The following is an 18,652-nucleotide window of genomic DNA, read 5'->3' as shown; positions in this document are numbered from 1 at the left end:
TCTTATAACCCTCATTTTCAATCTTCCCAAAAGTAGAGAGATTGGGAGAGAAAAAAAATCAATATTTTTATAATATCAATTTTATCCATGTAAAAATAAAAGAAATAAAATGATTGAAAATATAAAAAGGTTATTTTGGTAATATAACATAAAATAATTTCTTTTCTTTTCTCTTATGAAATCTAATCAGACAGACAAGAAGGAGATAAATCATAATCATTTCTTTTCTTTTATTTCTTACTAATTCAAACAAAAAGGAGAGAAATCACAATTATTTCTTTTCTTTTCTTTTTTTCTCTTATAACTTGAGTAATCTCTTTTTTTTTTTTTTTCTCTCCTAAGTTTCCAAACATAGTGTTAATTCTAACATCAAATTTGATTTGTTGCAAAACTTAGGCTAGCGAGGATGAAAGTTGAAAAAAGTTAGTTGGCAAGGGCATATGTTTTAACAGATGGAAAATTAAAAGAAATAAAAGCGATCATTAAAGGATAAAAATAGAACTGGAAAACACAATTTTGTGTTCCATTCTTTATCATCTCCATTTTGATATCATACACAAAGAATCCAATTGAAAATACAAGAACCAGACTTCTAGTTATTCCTTAAAGTAGCAATGATACTGAATGATTTTACTAAGGAAAAAAAATGACCTTAGCAGAATGAAAAAGAGGAAGAAAAAAAGAAGAAGAAAGAAACAAAAGAGTTAAGCAGCTTTTATACTAACGCTCTGTTTGGTTGGAGGATTTGAGAAGAGATTTAGAATGAGAAAAGAAAAAGGTGTATGAAATTAAGTGAAATGTAGGTATATTTCATTCACATTTTACCTATATTTTTCATTTTCCTTTCCAAATCCATCCTCAAATCCCCAACCAAACACAGCATAACTGAAAATACCACCAGGGAAAAAAAAAATTAAAAATCCGACAAAATTATAATGGTTAAACTCATAAAGCAAACTTTTAGACCTCAATTGAAGCTAATGGCTAATAAATATCATTAGCCAAGTTTGGACTCTTCAACAGGACAACTAAATACTATAAGATATGTTCTGATAGGAATGAAAATCATTTATATCCTGATCTAGTATTTGAAAGTTTGGTTCTTTTAAAGACATTTCTTTATCTATTTATTTATTTTGTGGACACAAACAGAAACTAGAAACAATTTTTTTAGAAATAATAATTTTGTATCATGTAATCTTAACAAATTTATTTATTTATTATGAAAAAAAAAAATTACAACACTATCCTCCAGCAATGATCTTTACCCAACACTATCCACAAAAAAAAAAACTCTCGACTACATGGTTGTGCTAATCATAGTCAATTTTCAACAAATTTAAGAGAAGATCTCAAAAGGGTTTTAAACCAAAAAAAAAAAACTATAGGACAAATTTCACTTTATTTCTATATTACCTAGAAGGTGGATCATTTTGGTACATGAAACGGGAATGGAAACGTGGTACGTCACATGCTCTAAAATGTGGTACAATAGGAGTAGACTTATATATATTACACTTAAAAATTTAAGATACTTCTAGAGGAATTTTCTTTTACCTATTAGCCATCCAATAAAATGTATTTTTAAATTTTTTTTCTTCCATTTTTGACATTTTTGTCTTGTCAAAACTTAACTCACTTTATATTTTAGTAAATTATATTTGATTTTTTTCCTCCTAAGGAAATATATTAGAAAAAAAAAATTAGGATCGTTTCGAATCACTAAATTTACCATTCTAGAACGAAAATGTGCAATGTTTCAAAACACGCGTACCAATACATAATTCGCTAGGGTATTAGCATTTTTTAGTCACACAACTTTAGTTACACCCTTGTGTTTGACCCATGTACATATAAGTATTGTCATTTAAAAATAAGCACATAACCCGTGTAATTTGTAAACTAAGGTCCATTGTTAAGTCTGTTAATGGCTTAAGCAAAATAACTAAAATATCCTTATATAGATAAGTAGCTTCATTATATAAACCACCGACATTTTTGTGATCTTTTAAGAAGCAAAATTCACTTTGCTTCATGCATGGAGTTTATCCCGACATTTGAAAAAATGAACGCATAATTCCTTTAAAGTCCTGGCATGCACTTTACACGTGCCGTAAACTAAGATGAAATACCTATTGGTGTGCTCTTTACTGCATAAATTCCAAAGTGTTATATGCTTATGGAGTCAACTGCAACCACAATAGGTAAAGACGTTTGCCCAAAACTATATTATAGTTCTTGTTTATGGAAAATCAACAAAACGTGGAGACAAAAAAAAAAAAATCAACAAATTTCTCATAAAAGCATTAGGCTTTTTGTTTCGTTTTTTCGGGGAACAAATAATATGAAAAAAACTAAGATTGCTCTAAACTATTCGTTGTGGTTACATTACAACAAAAATGAAAGTGTAAATTAAAATTGTTCAAATTGAAACTACAAAATCTAAAGTAAATAAAGACGGGTAATTTACCCATTATTTTTTATTATTAAATTATCATAATTCTACACCTATTTAATCATTATGCCTACTATTAAATTGAAGTGCTCCCATTATTGTTATAGTGATAACATTATATAATTTTTTCATTCTACATTTATATCAGTAGCAATGACAATAAATGAGTAATAGTATGGGTCGAGGACCCTGCTCCCACCTCACCCCCTGGTCTATTTAGCTTTACAAAAACATTTTTAGCATTAAATTCCAATAATCTGGTTTTATAGTAGCCCAATTGAGTAGAGAGAGGACAAAAGTAAAAAATACAAATATATATAAAATAAAAAATAAAAAAAATTACATCTTAAACTCCAAGTTCTAACATATTTGAGAGAGCGATCTAAAAATGTTTACAAGCATTGAAATGCATTGCACAAGGGAAAGAAAAAAGGGACGATTTACACACAGGTATAAAGATTAGATACAAGAAAGGATTTACCAACTAAAAACACTACATGTGCAAACATGTAAACCTATGATGTAAATCTTGATAGATCGAAAGGATTTTGGGTTTTCGAGACTCCATTTTCATATGAATTACAGGGAAGCGGCTCATAAAAAAATAAATACATAAAATAGAGAAAATAATGGTTCTGATTACTTTCGACTTGCTTATGTATTTTTTGTGGGCAAGAAATAATGAGCAATACTAGACCCACGTTTGCCAATATTAGCTACCCGCTTCTGAGGTCGGAGCCACACTTGCAACTCTTCTTGGATTTCAGGTGGTAACTCTTTAACCACGGTAGGGTCAATCTCATCAATCTTGTAATCCCACACGTCCCTTCTCATATCATCTCGACCTAAAATTGACATGCCACTATGTGTTCCCGTCTGTTTAAGCAGGTTCTCCTTGCATAGCTCAGCTTCAATCAGCTCAGAACTGCCAATTACTGACTGAAAGCCTGCACCAAAATCAAACATGAGAGAGAGACTTGGCATGAATTTGGATTTAAAGGTAGATCTGAGAATTACTCGAGGATGAAGATGCTTTAGTTTCATCAATAGTTCTAACATGCTCTTGCTTGGGGGAAGAGGAAGAGTTGTTGCAACTCCGAAAAAATCTCAAGATTGTAGATGATCCCTGGCACAACAGGCAGTTTAGAAAATGAATCATAGGTAACAAGTCACAAATTGTTGCTGAGGCTTTTTTCTCCCTTTTTTTTTTTTTTCCATTTGTGAACAGATAAATACAGATCTTAATAGAAGAAAACAACAATAAAACTATGAAACAAAAAGGAAAGATTTTATTCAAACCTTGTCTTTCACCATCTTTCTTTTGTGATCCTGTGGTCTCATACCATGCATTAAATTCTTGATCCCAATTTCCTCCCTACGGAATTCTCTGTGTGGCTCAACTGGATTCAGTGCCAAACAGCTTTCAGTCCCTATGAGGTGGGTTTTAAAAAATGAACATGCCAAACAGCTGCATTTATTTTTTCAGTTTAAACAGAGCTGACAGGAATCTTTTAATCCAACATATTTAATTCAAATTAATCTAAGTTATTTAAACAATTTGAAGAGATAGGATTTACGAGAAAACCCGAACTCAGGAAAAAACCAGAGACGCAAACAACTACTAGTAATCAATATCCAGTACAAGATTCACCAAAATCAGACACATAGATCCTACTTACTAAACACCAAGGGTAGTTCCAATTTCACTTGTACCTTCAAATCTTCACTAGTCACGTCAATCTAAACGAAGGCAATCAGCTACATACGTCGATCAATGTACGCGCCATAAATCCATATAAATGCAGAGCTACCCAAGGAACCAATTCCAACACGCACTCACAAGTTTTAGATTCAACACAAAGATCTCCAAGACCTTTGCACACTCAAAAATCACTAAAAAACTTGAAGAAGGAATATGGACTATATGAAAAGCTCTCTCAAGTTCTCCCAATGCTCAATGAATACTCAACTCTTTGTTACCCTAACAAATAAGTCAAGGCATGTATATATAGAAAGGAAAAAAAAATGAAAAACTAAGGGAACAGGTACTTAGAAGTTACCAAAACTCCGTTCCACATATGCAAGGAAACACATACAATATTGCCACACAAGTGGCATATATGTCCAAACAAAAGGCACTGCATTTAAACGAACCGCCTTGTATTCGAACAGTGATCACTTTAGTATCCAGTTACATAGCATCAACTCATTCTCGTTCGAACGGAAGACCTTTGTGTTCAAATGCACAAAGCTCTGCTGTGATGTGCACATAACGTGACTATCCAGAAGCACAAGTCCAATAAGTCTATTTTAAAAGTCAAGCCAAATAACTAATTTAGCCCATAGTCCAAAACTAAACTAACTATGATCATAATCTCAATAAGAAACAGAACTAAAAGACTAACGCAGATAAAACTGACTATATGATATGCTAATGCAAATCCAGGAGCTAAAAATGCAAAAGGAAGATAAAACGAAAACAAAAAAGAAAGTAACAACAAAGAAGGTAGAAAGAAAAGAATGACTGGGTCCAAAGCCAAGAAGCAAGATCACTACCTGAGGATGACAATGCTGAAGTTTCTTGGACGAAAGCATCATGTGCCTGCTTGGACAAAGAACAAGATATCACCTGGTCATCAGTGAATTGCATGGTTTCACATGTATCCTACAAAGACAAAACCATTTTCAAATAATACAATCAGATATGATGCATCAGAGCTACCGTTGAAGGTCATGCAGCTATAATGTCATGTGATCAAGTGAAACCAGTTATTACTTCCACAGCTTACTGAAGGGGTGTGATGATATAAATAACAAGCTACACTGCTTTCTAACAGGTTAAGCTTCTAGAGCGGTTGGTTGTTAAAACCTTAGACTGACAGATGTAAAAGCATCGTAACTGCCTTAGCTTTCTTGCAACAATATATTGGTACCCATTAAAACAATTAATCGATAAACTAAATTTAAGCCAACACAAATGCAAACCTCTCTCGTAGATACTTCTCCCTTGTTTTCCTGTTGATCCAGACTTGGCATGGCATACCTAATTCTTGTTTCTTCCTCATGGAATTCTATGGGTGGTTCAGTTGTATGCAACTCTGAATATCTTTCAGTTCCTGAAAGAATGCCATACTTCACCAAAATTGCAAAACTAACGGTAAAACTAAAGTAAAAAGAAACAAAAGCAGCATACAATATGAGAACAGTACCGGAGGGTGACAATGGTGCAGCCTCTGCGACAAATCTGTCATCCACTTGCTTGGACGAACAGTTGGACTGATCTTGGCCATGAAAGTATTTCATGATTGAACATGTCCCCTGTCAAAAGTATTCAAGAGCCAGTATATAAAAGAAGAAGAAATTATGTTTCAATATTTAAATGAGTGGGAAACAAGATAATTTGTAGGCACTAAATGTACTGCAATATGCTCATCTCATTAAAGTTTTCGTTAGAAGAATGGTCTTAGATCGCGGTATCAGCCAGCACAACGGTTTTGAGAGTATTGACCAAATATGTTTGGAGGAATGTCTTAAAGGACAATTTTGGAATCAATTGGATGAACTAATGCAAGAAATATCTGTTGGAGAGAAGATAATTATAGTTGGAGATTTCAACGGTAATGTAGAAAAAGATGACTAAGGGTATGAGAGAATACATGGTGGATATAGTTTTTGGAGACCGAAATGAGGCTGGAGAAGAACACTTAATAACTTTTAAAAGTAGGTCAAATAAGAGTCAAATAGATTATTTTCTTGTAAGAAGAGCATGTTGCTTAATATGTAAAGATTGCAAGGTTATTTCAGAGAGTTTAATGCCGCAACATAGGCTATCATTATTAGAAATATACAATAAAGGCCAATATCAAACCAGGAAATATATTAAAAACCCAAGAACTAAATGGTGAAATCTAAAAGGTGAGAAAGCATTAGTATATAAGGACAAAATATTTACCCCATCCATCAATCAAAACCAAACTGATCATCCCCAATTTTTAAATTATTGAGCCGACTAAACTATGTCCCATAAGGAATGAAACCAAACTAACCAATTTAAGTCTGCTTGGTCCAATTCTTAAGTTAAAATGTTCAAAGTTGCATAGCCTATGTCATACCAAACTTAGCTCCTCTTGTCACCAACCCAACTTCAATTCCTGTCAGTAAAAACTCACTTCAGCAACGCTCATTGGACATCCACAAAAGTACAGAGCAAATGTGATGCAACAGTAAGAAGGTGTCAATAGTTTTATCAAGGTCTCTGAAGCTTCTTTAACCCAGGTTAATTAGTATGATCCTTGCAGAGTTGTTAGGTTTGGGCTTAATGACATCATAACATGTTAATGGCAAGGCAAACTCCTACTACTAAAAATTACATATCCAGACAAGTATAAATATGTTGTTCAAAAATGGACATTGCATGATAATAAAATATGAGACAACAAAAAAATTTGAACTTACAGATGGTATAGCAACTATTTTGCTGGCCGTAACAGAAAGAGAAGTTATTCCCCATCCATTGTAGTGACTTCCCTGAGCCTTGATTCTGTGTGAGCCAAGGTATTCACGTAACCCTGCTTGAAATAGGTTCAGGGCATCTTCTTTGATCTTGGCAGAGCCATACCTCAATGGACATGACTTGGAAGGAAAATTTTTCTGCGACTCAGAGTCACTGGACTGCAGGATGGCATAATCAACAGAACTAGGTGTTAGAGTTGAGGTATTCAAAATATTTGCAAACATTTGGATTGCCCAGAGACGGAAAGCTTATCTAAGATGTGAAAGAGAGAATCAGAAGAAAAAGTAACTACCTTGAAAGCTCTAGCATGCAAAGTGAGTGTATGTGCAATTCGCTTATTCTGCTCCAGGTCAGAATGAAGACGTTCGCTCAGTTCTTCACAAAGTTCATTAAGCCAGTGTTCAACCTGAAACAGAGTAACAGACAAAGAATGACCAAACCATCATCATAAGATATCTCCAAAGAATTTTTTATGAATGAAGACATGGCATTACTGGCACTTCGATATAAACAAATCAAATCCCAATAAAAGGTGATCGCCAAGGCATAATTTTGGACATGCAGATGCCACAGTTATTTTGAATAATAAAACTATGAAAAATAAACATTTTTTACAAATAAAGATAATAAAGATAATTATATAAAAAAAGGCATCAAGGGGGTGCAGCCCGTATAAAAAACTACGAAAAATAAACATGATACATCTTAATAGGCTAATGTAGAGTTCTGATAGAGTATTTTACTTACCAAATAAAAACTAGCTTTTTGAATGTTTGGTGGCACTTGCAACCTAAGAAAAGAACAACCTAAAATTGATTACTTAGTGGCCTCATATCATGAATAGCTAGTAGGTTAGGGATCTAAAAGGCATAGTAAATGTGCTAAGAGTGATGGATGGAGAAGGGAAGGGCTAGGAAGTGGCCAGACTTTGAAGGTGATACTGATGTAGGATACCTTAAGAAAACTTGTAATAATGCTCCTACAATTAATGTTGTGGAGGCTTTAGGGCAAGAAAGTTGAGGTTTTAGAGAGTAGAAGACAACGTCTAGGTTTTCTAGCTAGAAATGGGTGATAATCATAATTGGTTTGCTTTTCAATGGTGCAGGTCACAGGATTTTCAGCAAATAGGTGATGAAAGTCTCTAGAGAGCAATAATTTTATTGGTTTTTGGGGTTAAATCAAAGGTTAAAGGGTAGGGGAAAAGGTTTGGAACAACTTGGGCTTCATTGAGTAGAGTTAGGTGGCTGAAATTGTAACTGTTATAGGACCATGAAAAGAGAAGTTATCACAAACAAACAAAAATCAGAGATCTGCAAAGATATCTATGTCCCTAGTGGATCTCACCTTGAAACTAAGCCCCCTTTTTTTCCTTCCAAATTTCTCTCTGTTTAAATTTCTTTTTTCTCAGTCCTCTCCTTGTTGGCATCATTTTAACTTTGATAAACAAAATGGTTAAAAAGCCACATCTAGCAACAATCCCAGTCTACACTGACCACATCAAGTCAACATAAGAGAACCACAATATCATCAAGAAACTGCAGTGCTATGCGAATTAATGCAGAGAAAGGAAAAGGAATTAATGAAGAAACTTCAACTACACAATTGATTATGTAGATTCACTAATACATTTAGATAAATATAATAAATATTAAAATGAATAAGAAGAACAGAAGCAGCATGATTCTGTAGAAAGACTAATAGGCAACAAATACATACTGAAGCAATCTTTTTCAAAGCGCGAGGGCCAGGAAATGTCTTCCCAGAACCATGACTTTTGGGAAGAAGGCGACCCTCTACCTCTTCCCCGCTAATTCCCCTGGCAATGTTCCATAACCAAGTTCTGAATTGCAAGAAAAAGATGGAATCAGAAGTAACATCCAAATAAGCATCTAGCTCAAAAGCATCCTCCTTTAGAGTTCAAATAAACCTTATATGCTAAACAATAATCCTATAAGAGTTTTGACCACTTTAAAGAAAGGTCGCATAAAATTGTGTGGTCAAATCCTGTCATGATCATTGGGCCAAAAATTAAAAGAAAAAATGTATAGTTACCGATATCATTTTTAAGTCTAGGAATAATCGCACTTAGAAAAATGAAACTCAGGAAAATTTGATAAATCCAATGAAAATTTTGGGAAGAGAGGTGACGTGAACTGGCCAAAATTTGGCCAAGATTTGAAAGAAGTTAAAAAGGAGAATCAAACTACGAAAGAAATCATGTCAGTTAATGTGGAATTGGACTAATTTAAAATTATTTAAAGGGCAAGATAATAGTGATTTTTTTTAAAAAAATCCAGTTAGATTTGTTCAAATGAATTTTGCTAACAATCTGGGAACCACAAACATTCTAACATAGTGCTTAGAGATAGATAAGGACCCGGTATTTACGCCATAACGTTCTTGTAGCTTCTCTTCTGAGAACTGCAATAGCTCCCCAACGGTATTCACACCAAGGTCAATTTGTAAGGAACTCCCAAGCTTTCCCCCAAGCTGCTTCCTGCAAGTAAATTTTGTGTCAAAGCATATTCAGTGCTGCATTGCTTTTTAGGAGAACGTACTAGCTCGCCACTTCATCCACTGTAAAAAGAAATGTTAAAAATACTGCTAAAACAAAGAGAAAATGTAATTATTTCTTTAACAAATAAAAAGAAATAAGTAATATGACAACAATACATAGCATTTCAACAGAAAATTGAAGTTTAAGAATTGAAATAACAAGTAATATGACTATCTGAAGCAAAATCTTACATTTTCTTTATAGGTAAAGGTTCAAGCAATCCTTTAACAGATGTGAAGGGCACAACAGTTTGTTGTGCAGGTTTATTCATACCACTTACTAGTTTGGCCAGCATCTGCAAATGAAGATAGTTGCCCTTCCATAAGATGATGCAATATAAAAGACAAACAACGAAATTGCACACTGGATCCCACCTTGTTATGAGCAATTCCGGCAGAACATGTGAACTCAGTTTCCTTCAAAACTTGCATCCTAAGGTCTGCAACAATAAGGGCCCCACAAGCTAACAACTTATCATTGTGATCGGCATCACTCCTGTGGAGCCACTCCCTCACATTGTCTTTGTGATCACTTCCATCCTAGATCCAACACCAATATTAGAATAGCAGCTGTTGGAAATGCAAAATGAACAGGCATGGAATTAAAAGAACTTCAATTATTCCCTCACCAATTAGTTTCTTGGTAGAGAGATTTACATTAATTATCTAAAAATATTTTGATACAATAGCATCTAATCCAATGTGATTACATGCTATAAATTAATTATCTGAAAATATTGATTATCTGTTATCTCAATTTTTCAAATGAAAGGTTCAATGTGTCATCGACCATTTGGTATACATTCCTCAACAAAGAACAATTCTAACGTATGTATAGCAATAGCCAATACTGAAATCTAATAACATTGCATATACTTTATAAACCAATGCATTGTTTCTTTGATTATCTAATTAATATTACAAAAAATATATATAAAATAAAATTCTCGGATTTGTAACGTACTAAATGTCATGAAAATCACCAACCTAGAACGCCAAAAGAACTTTAACTGCCAGATAAAGCCTATCATATGCTTAAAACTTAAAAGATTGAACCTTCTTGAACTTCCAACCCGCAAATATAGTACTCATTCGACATCAATTGACAATTCCATGTCATACTCCAACTTAAATGTCCCAAAGAAAGCCTACCAAAAAAATTTTGTTGTATGTGTGCTCCTTGACTATAAAAAATAAAAAAAATGAAGAAGTGAAAAACCAAAATTTGTCAAATTATTTAAATTTCACTTTTGTGTTTTCTAAGTCATTCCAGAACTATTGAGTTTTTATGCATTAAAACAAACAAAAACCTCAAAAATAGTAGAATATTCAAATGATATTAATATCTTTGCGATTTGGTGGGCCAAAGGGAGCAAATTGCAGACAATTTAGAAGAATTTCTTTATCAAACATCCTATCTTGCATTTCTGCTGACCTGCCCTAAAATACATTACTTAAACATGATATAATGATTAATATCTTTAACATCAACAGTTTCAAATCTTCTCAAACTCTGAACATTCATGTTCTGAGCAGTGCTGTTTGTCAAGGAAGCACCATTAATTACCTCATTAAGACTCAAGATATGAGATTTTAGAGCTTCTTCATCAATTTTTTCCAAGCTCTCTGGAGGAGTTTCTGCTAACATTGCTTCGGCAGCATCAGTGAGGTCAAGATACACTTCATCAATTGAAGCACGCTCACATCTACCCTTCCTTGCAAGAATAGAAACCACCTGCAAGTTGAACCTTACTCAACCATGAGTTCCTTTTCAAAGTGAATTTCTACATATAACAATCTTAAAACTGTCAAGATCGCCTATGAATTCTTTAAACCTCTGAACCCGCATTTCGGTATATGCTCAAGTCAGCTTTACCACGAGCAACTGGGACTTGGACAAGTTGGATTTGTGGGCAAACTTGCTTCGCTTCATCACCTCGCATTGAACTTAAAAAACCCACATAATAGATTTCACCAGTTAAAGAAGATCCAATCATACATGAAGTACTCAGAAAATATAAGTAACGAATACTTACCGCTTCACCCCATATTTACGGGCCTCATAGCTGACAGCAATCAAACCCCCACCTTTCCAGGAGTTGTACTGTACCACAGCAGTGGGCTGACCCCTTAAATGGGGCTGTTTACGTTGCTCCACTACATAGGCAAAACAAATACCAATTAGCCTGACCAAATCAAGGATCCCATATCACAACGTAAGAAAGTCCACAACGAAAATTATGTTATTCTCTCTTTTGGTGAGCCTTCGCCCATCATTGTTTAAGGAAAACTGAAAACAATGAAATATGGGAGCTATGCCAGAATGATGTTCTTGCACTCAACTGCAGTGTGACATGCAAACAAAAATAGGGAAAACACACGATAATTGGCAAGGGTTTGCAAAATCATATTTGATTTCAGTTAATGACAAAAAGATTGTCTCTTCATCTAAACTAAACTTTATTCCATATATGATGTAACAAAACCGAAGTCAATTTCTATTTGATATGCATTTTTAACCCACGTGTATTATTTACAATTAAAATCATGATGCAAAATTGGGTTCTTATGGTTTCAAATGTTACATGCTTGTGAAATTGCTTAATTGGATTATAATGCAAGGTTTGATAATGAATAACGGTGATCAGTTAAATAATAATTGGAGAAATGAACAAAAAATAGCATCATGAACTGCACAGCCTGCTCCGAAGCATACATGCTTTAGTTCCACAAAATGTTTGGTTTTCTGAAATGGAATGATCATTCCATCAAAATATCCATTTTCATGTTTGGTTGACTTAAACAAAATTAAAAATTACATTACAAATAACGATCATTCTATTATATTCCAATTTCCATCTCACTTTCCAGTGAACCAATAGAGCATAATAGGGTCAAGAATTAAAGACAATGGTCATGTATCACATCTTTATAAAATTGCAGAATTGGGTTCTTATGGTTTTGCATGTTACATGCTTGTAAAATTGCTTAATTGGGTTATAATATGAAAAAGAGTTTGATTATGAATAACAGTGATCAGGTACTTAATAATTTCAATAAATAAACAGAAAACAAAATTGAAGCAGTATGTTTGTAACCCAATAAATGTAGAAAATCAAAGGGAAAATGTTGGGTTTCGCCGTTGAATTCATTGAAACAGAACACTTCATTGTCCAGAATAAAAGTGCCCTAAAAACCCTAACAATTAATTAAAACACACACACACACAGAGAGAGGAAACCTTGAACGTAGAAACAGTCCATGTCGAGGTGAGCGATGACCCTTGCACCAGATGATTCAGGTCGTGCCACTGGCATCTTCTCTCTCTCTCTCTCGCTCTCTCTTTTTCCCTCCAAATTCAAGTTATACAATCAAATGTGAGACAAGAAGGAAAGACATGACATTTTCTCTGGTTTTTTTGTTTGTTTTTTTTTTTTCAATTTTCAGAATTTATTTTGATTTTTTAATTTAAATTGGTAAAAATAAATAAATAATAATTAAATACTCATCATTTTTATATAATTTTTTACTAGCTTATCACCCGTGCTATGCACGGAATAATTATAGATATTTATATTTATTTTAATTTTTTTTAATATATAAATTATGTTTTTTAAGATTTTTTATAAAAATAATTTAACAATCTTATTACTAACCAGAGTGTACATGAGAAATTAAAAAGGCTACTGCAATAACTTTGCACGAGCTGTATCTATAATTATTTGTATGAGTAGATTTTAAATGCTAATCAGAAATTTTGACCAAAGGGCCGTGCTACATCCCCTAATTTGGGGAGCCCTAATCCCACGAAAATTGAGACCAAGGCAAAAAAAAAAAAAAAAATTCCCCAAAACAACGTTGTTTTGGGAATTAGGGGGATTAGGGGGGGCTTTTTTAGGGTCCAAATCATTTCCCTTTGACCAAATCAATAAATGCAGGCATGGAGATTGGAAAAAGTTAATAAATGCTTATCTGGGGATTTTGACCAAATCAATAAATGCTGAGCTTTTTTTTTAAAATCAAAAATTTAGAAAATTAAGATTGAAATATTGGAACTCCCACAAGGCTTGAGGTTTAGAAACCTCATTTTTTTTAATATATTTACAATTATCTATATATGTGAATTACGATTTTTAAATGCCTTTTTTTTATTTTTTTTTAAATGTCTTTTTTTTTTCCTTTTTTATATTATATTAAAGGTTAATATGTTGATAATAATCATATGTGTTGACTTTTCAATGAATTAAATGTTTTTTTTTATTATATTATATTAAAATTTAATATTTTGATAATAATCATGTGTTGAACTTTTCAAGAAATTTTTTTTATACTTGTTTTTAATGCATTAAAGTGTTATTATGAGGGATAATAATCATATGTGTTGGATTTTAAAGAATTTTTTTTATACTAGTTCTTAATGTATTAAAGTGTTATTATAAGGGTAAGACTTGGGGGTTGGGAAAAGTTAATAAATGCTAAGGTGTTTTTTTTTAATCAAAAAATCAAGAAATTTAGATTGGGAGATTGGAGCTCCCACAAGACTTAGGATTAAAAACCCCCTTTTGCTTAATATATAGTATAGACTAGCCTATCACCCGTGCTTTGCACGGGATAATTTTAGATGTTTGCATTTGTTTTAGATTTTTTTTAATATATAAATTATGTTTTTAAAGACTTTTTATAAAAATAATTTAACAATCTTATCACTAACCATAGTGTATGGGAGAAGTTGAAAAGGGTACTGCAGTAATTTTACACGGATTGTATCTATAATTATTTGTATGAGGTGATTTTAAATACTGATCAGGAGTTTTTGACCAAATCAATAAATATAGGCATGTGGAAAGACATGTGGATTGAAAAAAGTTAATAAATGCTGATCAAGGAATTTTGACCAAATTAATAAATGCTGAGTTTTTTTTTTAAATAAAAACTTTAAAAAATTCAGATTCAGATTGGGATATTGAAGCTCTCACAGGCCTTGGGGTTTAAAAACCCCATTTTGCTTAATATATAGTACTAACATATCACCCGTGCTATGCACGGATTGTATTTACAATTATCTATATATGTGAATTGCGATTTTTAAATGTTTTTTTTTTAAATGCCTTCTTTTTTTCTTTTTTATATTATATTAAAGTTTAATATTTTGATAATAATAATGTGTGTTAGACTTTTCAAGGAATTAAATATCTTTTTTTAATTATATTATATTAAAGTTTAATATTTTAATAATAATCATATGTGTTGGACTTTTCAAGAATTTTTTTTTATGCTTGTTCTTAATGCATTAAAGTGTTATAATGAGCGATAATAATCATATGTGTTGAGACTTTTCAAGCAATTCATATGTTGGATTTCAAAGAATTTTTTTTATGTTTGTTTTTAATACATTAAAGTGTTATTATGAGGGTAGGACTTGGGAGTTAGGAGAAGTTAATAAATGCTAAGTTTTTTTTTTTTAAATCAAAAGATCAAAAAAATTAGATTGGAAGATTAGAGCTCTCACAAGGCTTGGGGTTAAAAACCCCATTTTGCTTAATATATAGTATAAATAGATAAATATAGATATTTATATTTATTTTAGATATTTTTTTAATATACAAATTATTATTTTTAGATTTTTTATAAAAATAATTTAATAATCATATCACTAACTATAGTGTATAGGAGAAGTTGAAAAAGGTGTTACAATAACTGTGAGAGAAGTCAAAAAGGCTTGTGGATTAAGAGAAATCAATAAATGCTGAGATTATTATTATTTTTAAATCAAAAAATTAGAAAATTAAGATTGGGATATTGAAGCTCCCATAAGGCTTGTTGCTTAAAAACCACCTTTTCCTTATATAATACTCGTATATCGCCAATGCTATGTACGGATTGTATTTATAATTATCTATATATTTGAATTACAATTTTTAAATGTCTTTTTTTTTTTTTAAATGCCTTCTTTTTTTTCTTTTTTTATATTATATTAAAATTTAATATTTTGATAATAATCATATGTGTTAAACTTTTCAATAAATTAAATGCCTTTTTTTTAATTATATTATATTAAAGTTTAATATTTTGATAATAATTATATGTGTTTGACTTTTCAAGAAATTTTTTTTATGCTTATTCATAATACATTAAAGTGTTATTATGAGGGATAATAATCATATATATTGGGCTTTTCAAGGACTTCATATGTGTTGGATTTCAAATAATTTTTTTTATACTTGTTCTTAATGCATTAAAATGTTATTATGAAAGTAAGACTTAGGGGTTGGGAGAAGTTAATAAATACTAAGGTTTTTTTAAAAAAAATTAAAAAATTTAGATTAGGAGATTGGAGTTCCCATAAGGCTTGGGATTAAAACCCCCTTTTACTTAATATATAGTATAGATTAAAAAATGATTTTTAAAATATGATTTTTAGTGTGCATTTTTTTACAGATCTGCTACAGAGCCCGAATGGGCGTTGGCCCGAATGGCTCAAAAGTGGTTTCCCTCCAAAATTTGATTCACGTGAAAGTCACGTGTTCTGGAGATCAAACTAATGAAACAAAAAAATAGAAAGAGATCAACCTAATGAAACCAAAAACAGTGTTCCATTTTCAGGGAAACAATAGTCAAACAAAAAAACAAGAAAGATTATGGATTAATTCAATTTTTTTTTGCAAGATTGAGCTTTGGCTTCTTGTCATTACTCATTGCTGTTACTTTGCTATACTTCAGCATCAAGAGAAGGCAACATATCAAACTCAGATGGAGATGTTTAACAGATGGAGTTGGCAAGGTTATGAAAAGCGGTTGCGGTTGCTGTAACGGTGGCGGTGACGCGGTTGCGGTTGCGGGGTGTAAAAGTCGTAGCGTAACGGTTGCGGTAACCGGAACCGTGAATTTTTTTATTTTTCACACAATTTGAAAAAAACTTACCGATACGTACATTTTTTTTCCATGATCATATTTATTGGGTTTTAAAATAAATATTGATCAATTTTTATAAATTTTTAAGTTTGATCCAATATATTTCATATTTTTAAATCACTATAAACTGAGTTTTTTACATTTTATTTTAATAATTAATGACTTTATATTATACAAAAAATCAATCACTAACTATTATATATAAGATAAACAATGACAAATGTAAGAGAATAAATAAAAGCCTATATATATATATATATATTAATCAAGCCAAATAGATAATGACCACACATATTATTATTATTATTATTATTATTATTATTATTATTATTATTATTTTCAAACAATATATAGATAGACACACACAAACAAAATGATTGAGTGATAACAGCTGAATAGAATAGCATAGGTCTTACAATTTCAACAAATCAATAACATGTTCTTCATCTTCCCTATTCTCTCTCTCTATCTCTTGTTTCTCCATCTTCCCTCTTCTCTCTCTATCTCTCTTCCCCCATTTTCAACCTTTTTTTTTTGTGTTTTTTTGAAAGAAGCAATTTAAAACCGTTACGTAACGGTGCGTAACATGCCGTTACGGCACCATTACGACTGCTATAGCAGCCGCTACGGCTGATACACCTGTAAATCTCAATCACACTCAAGGTTTTAAAAAGCGGCCGCAACCGTTACGTAACGCCGTTACGTAACAGTTGTGGTAGTTACCGCCACCCGTTACGGCCGCTTTTGCAGTGTGATTGAGATTCACAGGTGTATCAGCCGTAGCGGCTGCTATAGCAGTCGTAATGGTGCCGTAACGGCATGTTACGCACCGTTACGTAACGGTTTTAAATTGCTTCTTTCGAAAAGACACAAAAAAAAAAAATTTGAAAATGGGGGAAGAGAGATAGAGAGAGAAGAGGGAAGATGGAGAAACAAGAGATAGAGAGAGAGAATAGGGAAGATGAAGAACATGTTATTGATTTGTTGAAATTGTAAGACCTATGCTATTCTATTCAGCTGTTATCACTCAACCATTTTGTTTGTGTGTGTCTATCTATATATTGTTTGAAAATGATAATAATAATAATAATAATAATAATAATAATAATAATAATAATAATAATAATAATAATAATAATAATAATAATAATATGTGTGGTCATTATCTATTTAGCTTGATTAATATATATATATAGGCTTTCATTTATTCTCTTACATTTGTCATTGTTTATCTTATATATAATAGTTAGTGATTGATTTTTTGTATAATATAAAGTCATTAATTATTAAAATAAAATGTAAAAAACTCAGTTTATAGTGATTTAAAAATATGAAATATATTGGATCAAACTTAAAAATTTATAAAAATTGATCAATATTTATTTTAAAACCCAATAAATATGATCATGGAAAAAAAATGTGCGTATCGGTAAGTTTTTTTCAAATTGTGCGAAAAATAAAAAAATTCACGGTTCCGGTTACCGCAACCGTTACGCTACGACCTTTACACCCCGCAACCGCAACCGCGTCACCGCCACCGTTACGGCAACCGCAACCGCTTTTCAGAACCTTGGGCACGAGCGAACCAATGGGCATCCACAATGGAATTGTTTAAAAAAGTGTAGTAAGGTGTGTGTTATTTGACAAAAAAATAATAAAAGTGAGGCTTAAAAAATGTTTGTTAAGATGTGTTAAAAGTTTGTTAATTTTAAAGAATGAACGGTGATGCGATTGATGTGTTAAGATGTGTGTTAAATATATATATGTGTATATAATAAATAAAATAATAAATAATTTAGTTTAATAAAAAATTTCAACTCCAAAATTAAATTTCAAGTCCAAAAAAAAAATCCAACATGTAAAAATAAATAATAAAAAAAATTACCGTTGATCGGTCAACCGGCCGGACGTCCGGCCGGTCAACCGGTAACACAAACAAACGCTCCCTTTGCTAACTAAAACGCTAGTCACAGTTAACAAAGAACTTAACAACTGACACTAACAAAATTTACTAACGCACTACTTAACACTTCCATTGTGACATCAAAACATTACTGTAGGTAGCTAAAATTTGGCCACTGACACTAACACCGCCACTAACACGTCAATTGTGGATGCTCTAACACTGAGAAAAAAGATGCGAGAGAGCGAGATAGAGTTATTCTGTGCATGAGCTCACGTTTTCAAGCCATTCAAGCCAAAGCATTCGAGCCCCG

The 18,652-nt window shown here is 32.1% G+C and overlaps 1 protein-coding gene across 3 annotated transcripts; it reads right to left on the bottom strand.

Moving 5' to 3' along the window:
• Positions 1 to 2,754: 2,754 nt before the first annotated feature.
• LOC114291294 (DNA polymerase eta) lies at positions 2,755 to 12,961 on the bottom strand. Of its 3 annotated transcripts, none has more exons than XR_014329899.1 (16): positions 12,766 to 12,959; positions 11,561 to 11,681; positions 11,360 to 11,471; positions 11,092 to 11,259; positions 9,900 to 10,064; positions 9,717 to 9,820; positions 9,346 to 9,465; positions 8,685 to 8,808; positions 7,261 to 7,374; positions 6,911 to 7,126; positions 5,665 to 5,773; positions 5,441 to 5,571; positions 5,012 to 5,120; positions 3,755 to 3,923; positions 3,473 to 3,581; positions 2,755 to 3,402 (listed from the first exon to the last, which is right to left on the bottom strand). XR_014329899.1 is itself a non-coding variant. In XM_082869408.1 (16 exons), the coding sequence occupies exons 1-16, from the start codon at positions 12,839 to 12,841 to the stop codon at positions 3,110 to 3,112; spliced, it is 2,202 nt and encodes a 733-aa protein (XP_082725534.1). In that variant the 5' UTR covers positions 12,842 to 12,961; the 3' UTR covers positions 2,755 to 3,109. The 3 variants fall into 3 exon arrangements, 2 of the variants coding, with proteins under 2 accessions (XP_082725534.1, XP_082725535.1); XM_082869408.1 differs by having other exon boundaries at positions 3,755 to 3,885; positions 12,766 to 12,961; XM_082869409.1 differs by having other exon boundaries at positions 3,755 to 3,855.
• Positions 12,962 to 18,652: the final 5,691 nt, after the last annotated feature.

Source organism: Camellia sinensis, chromosome 5 (assembly GCF_055761805.1).
Source record: "Camellia sinensis isolate YWXY chromosome 5, ASM5576180v1, whole genome shotgun sequence".
Lineage (NCBI taxonomy): Eukaryota > Viridiplantae > Streptophyta > Magnoliopsida > Ericales > Theaceae > Camellia > Camellia sinensis.
Note: the sequence above shows the minus strand (reverse complement) of the source record. Positions and strands in the feature narration are given on the sequence as shown.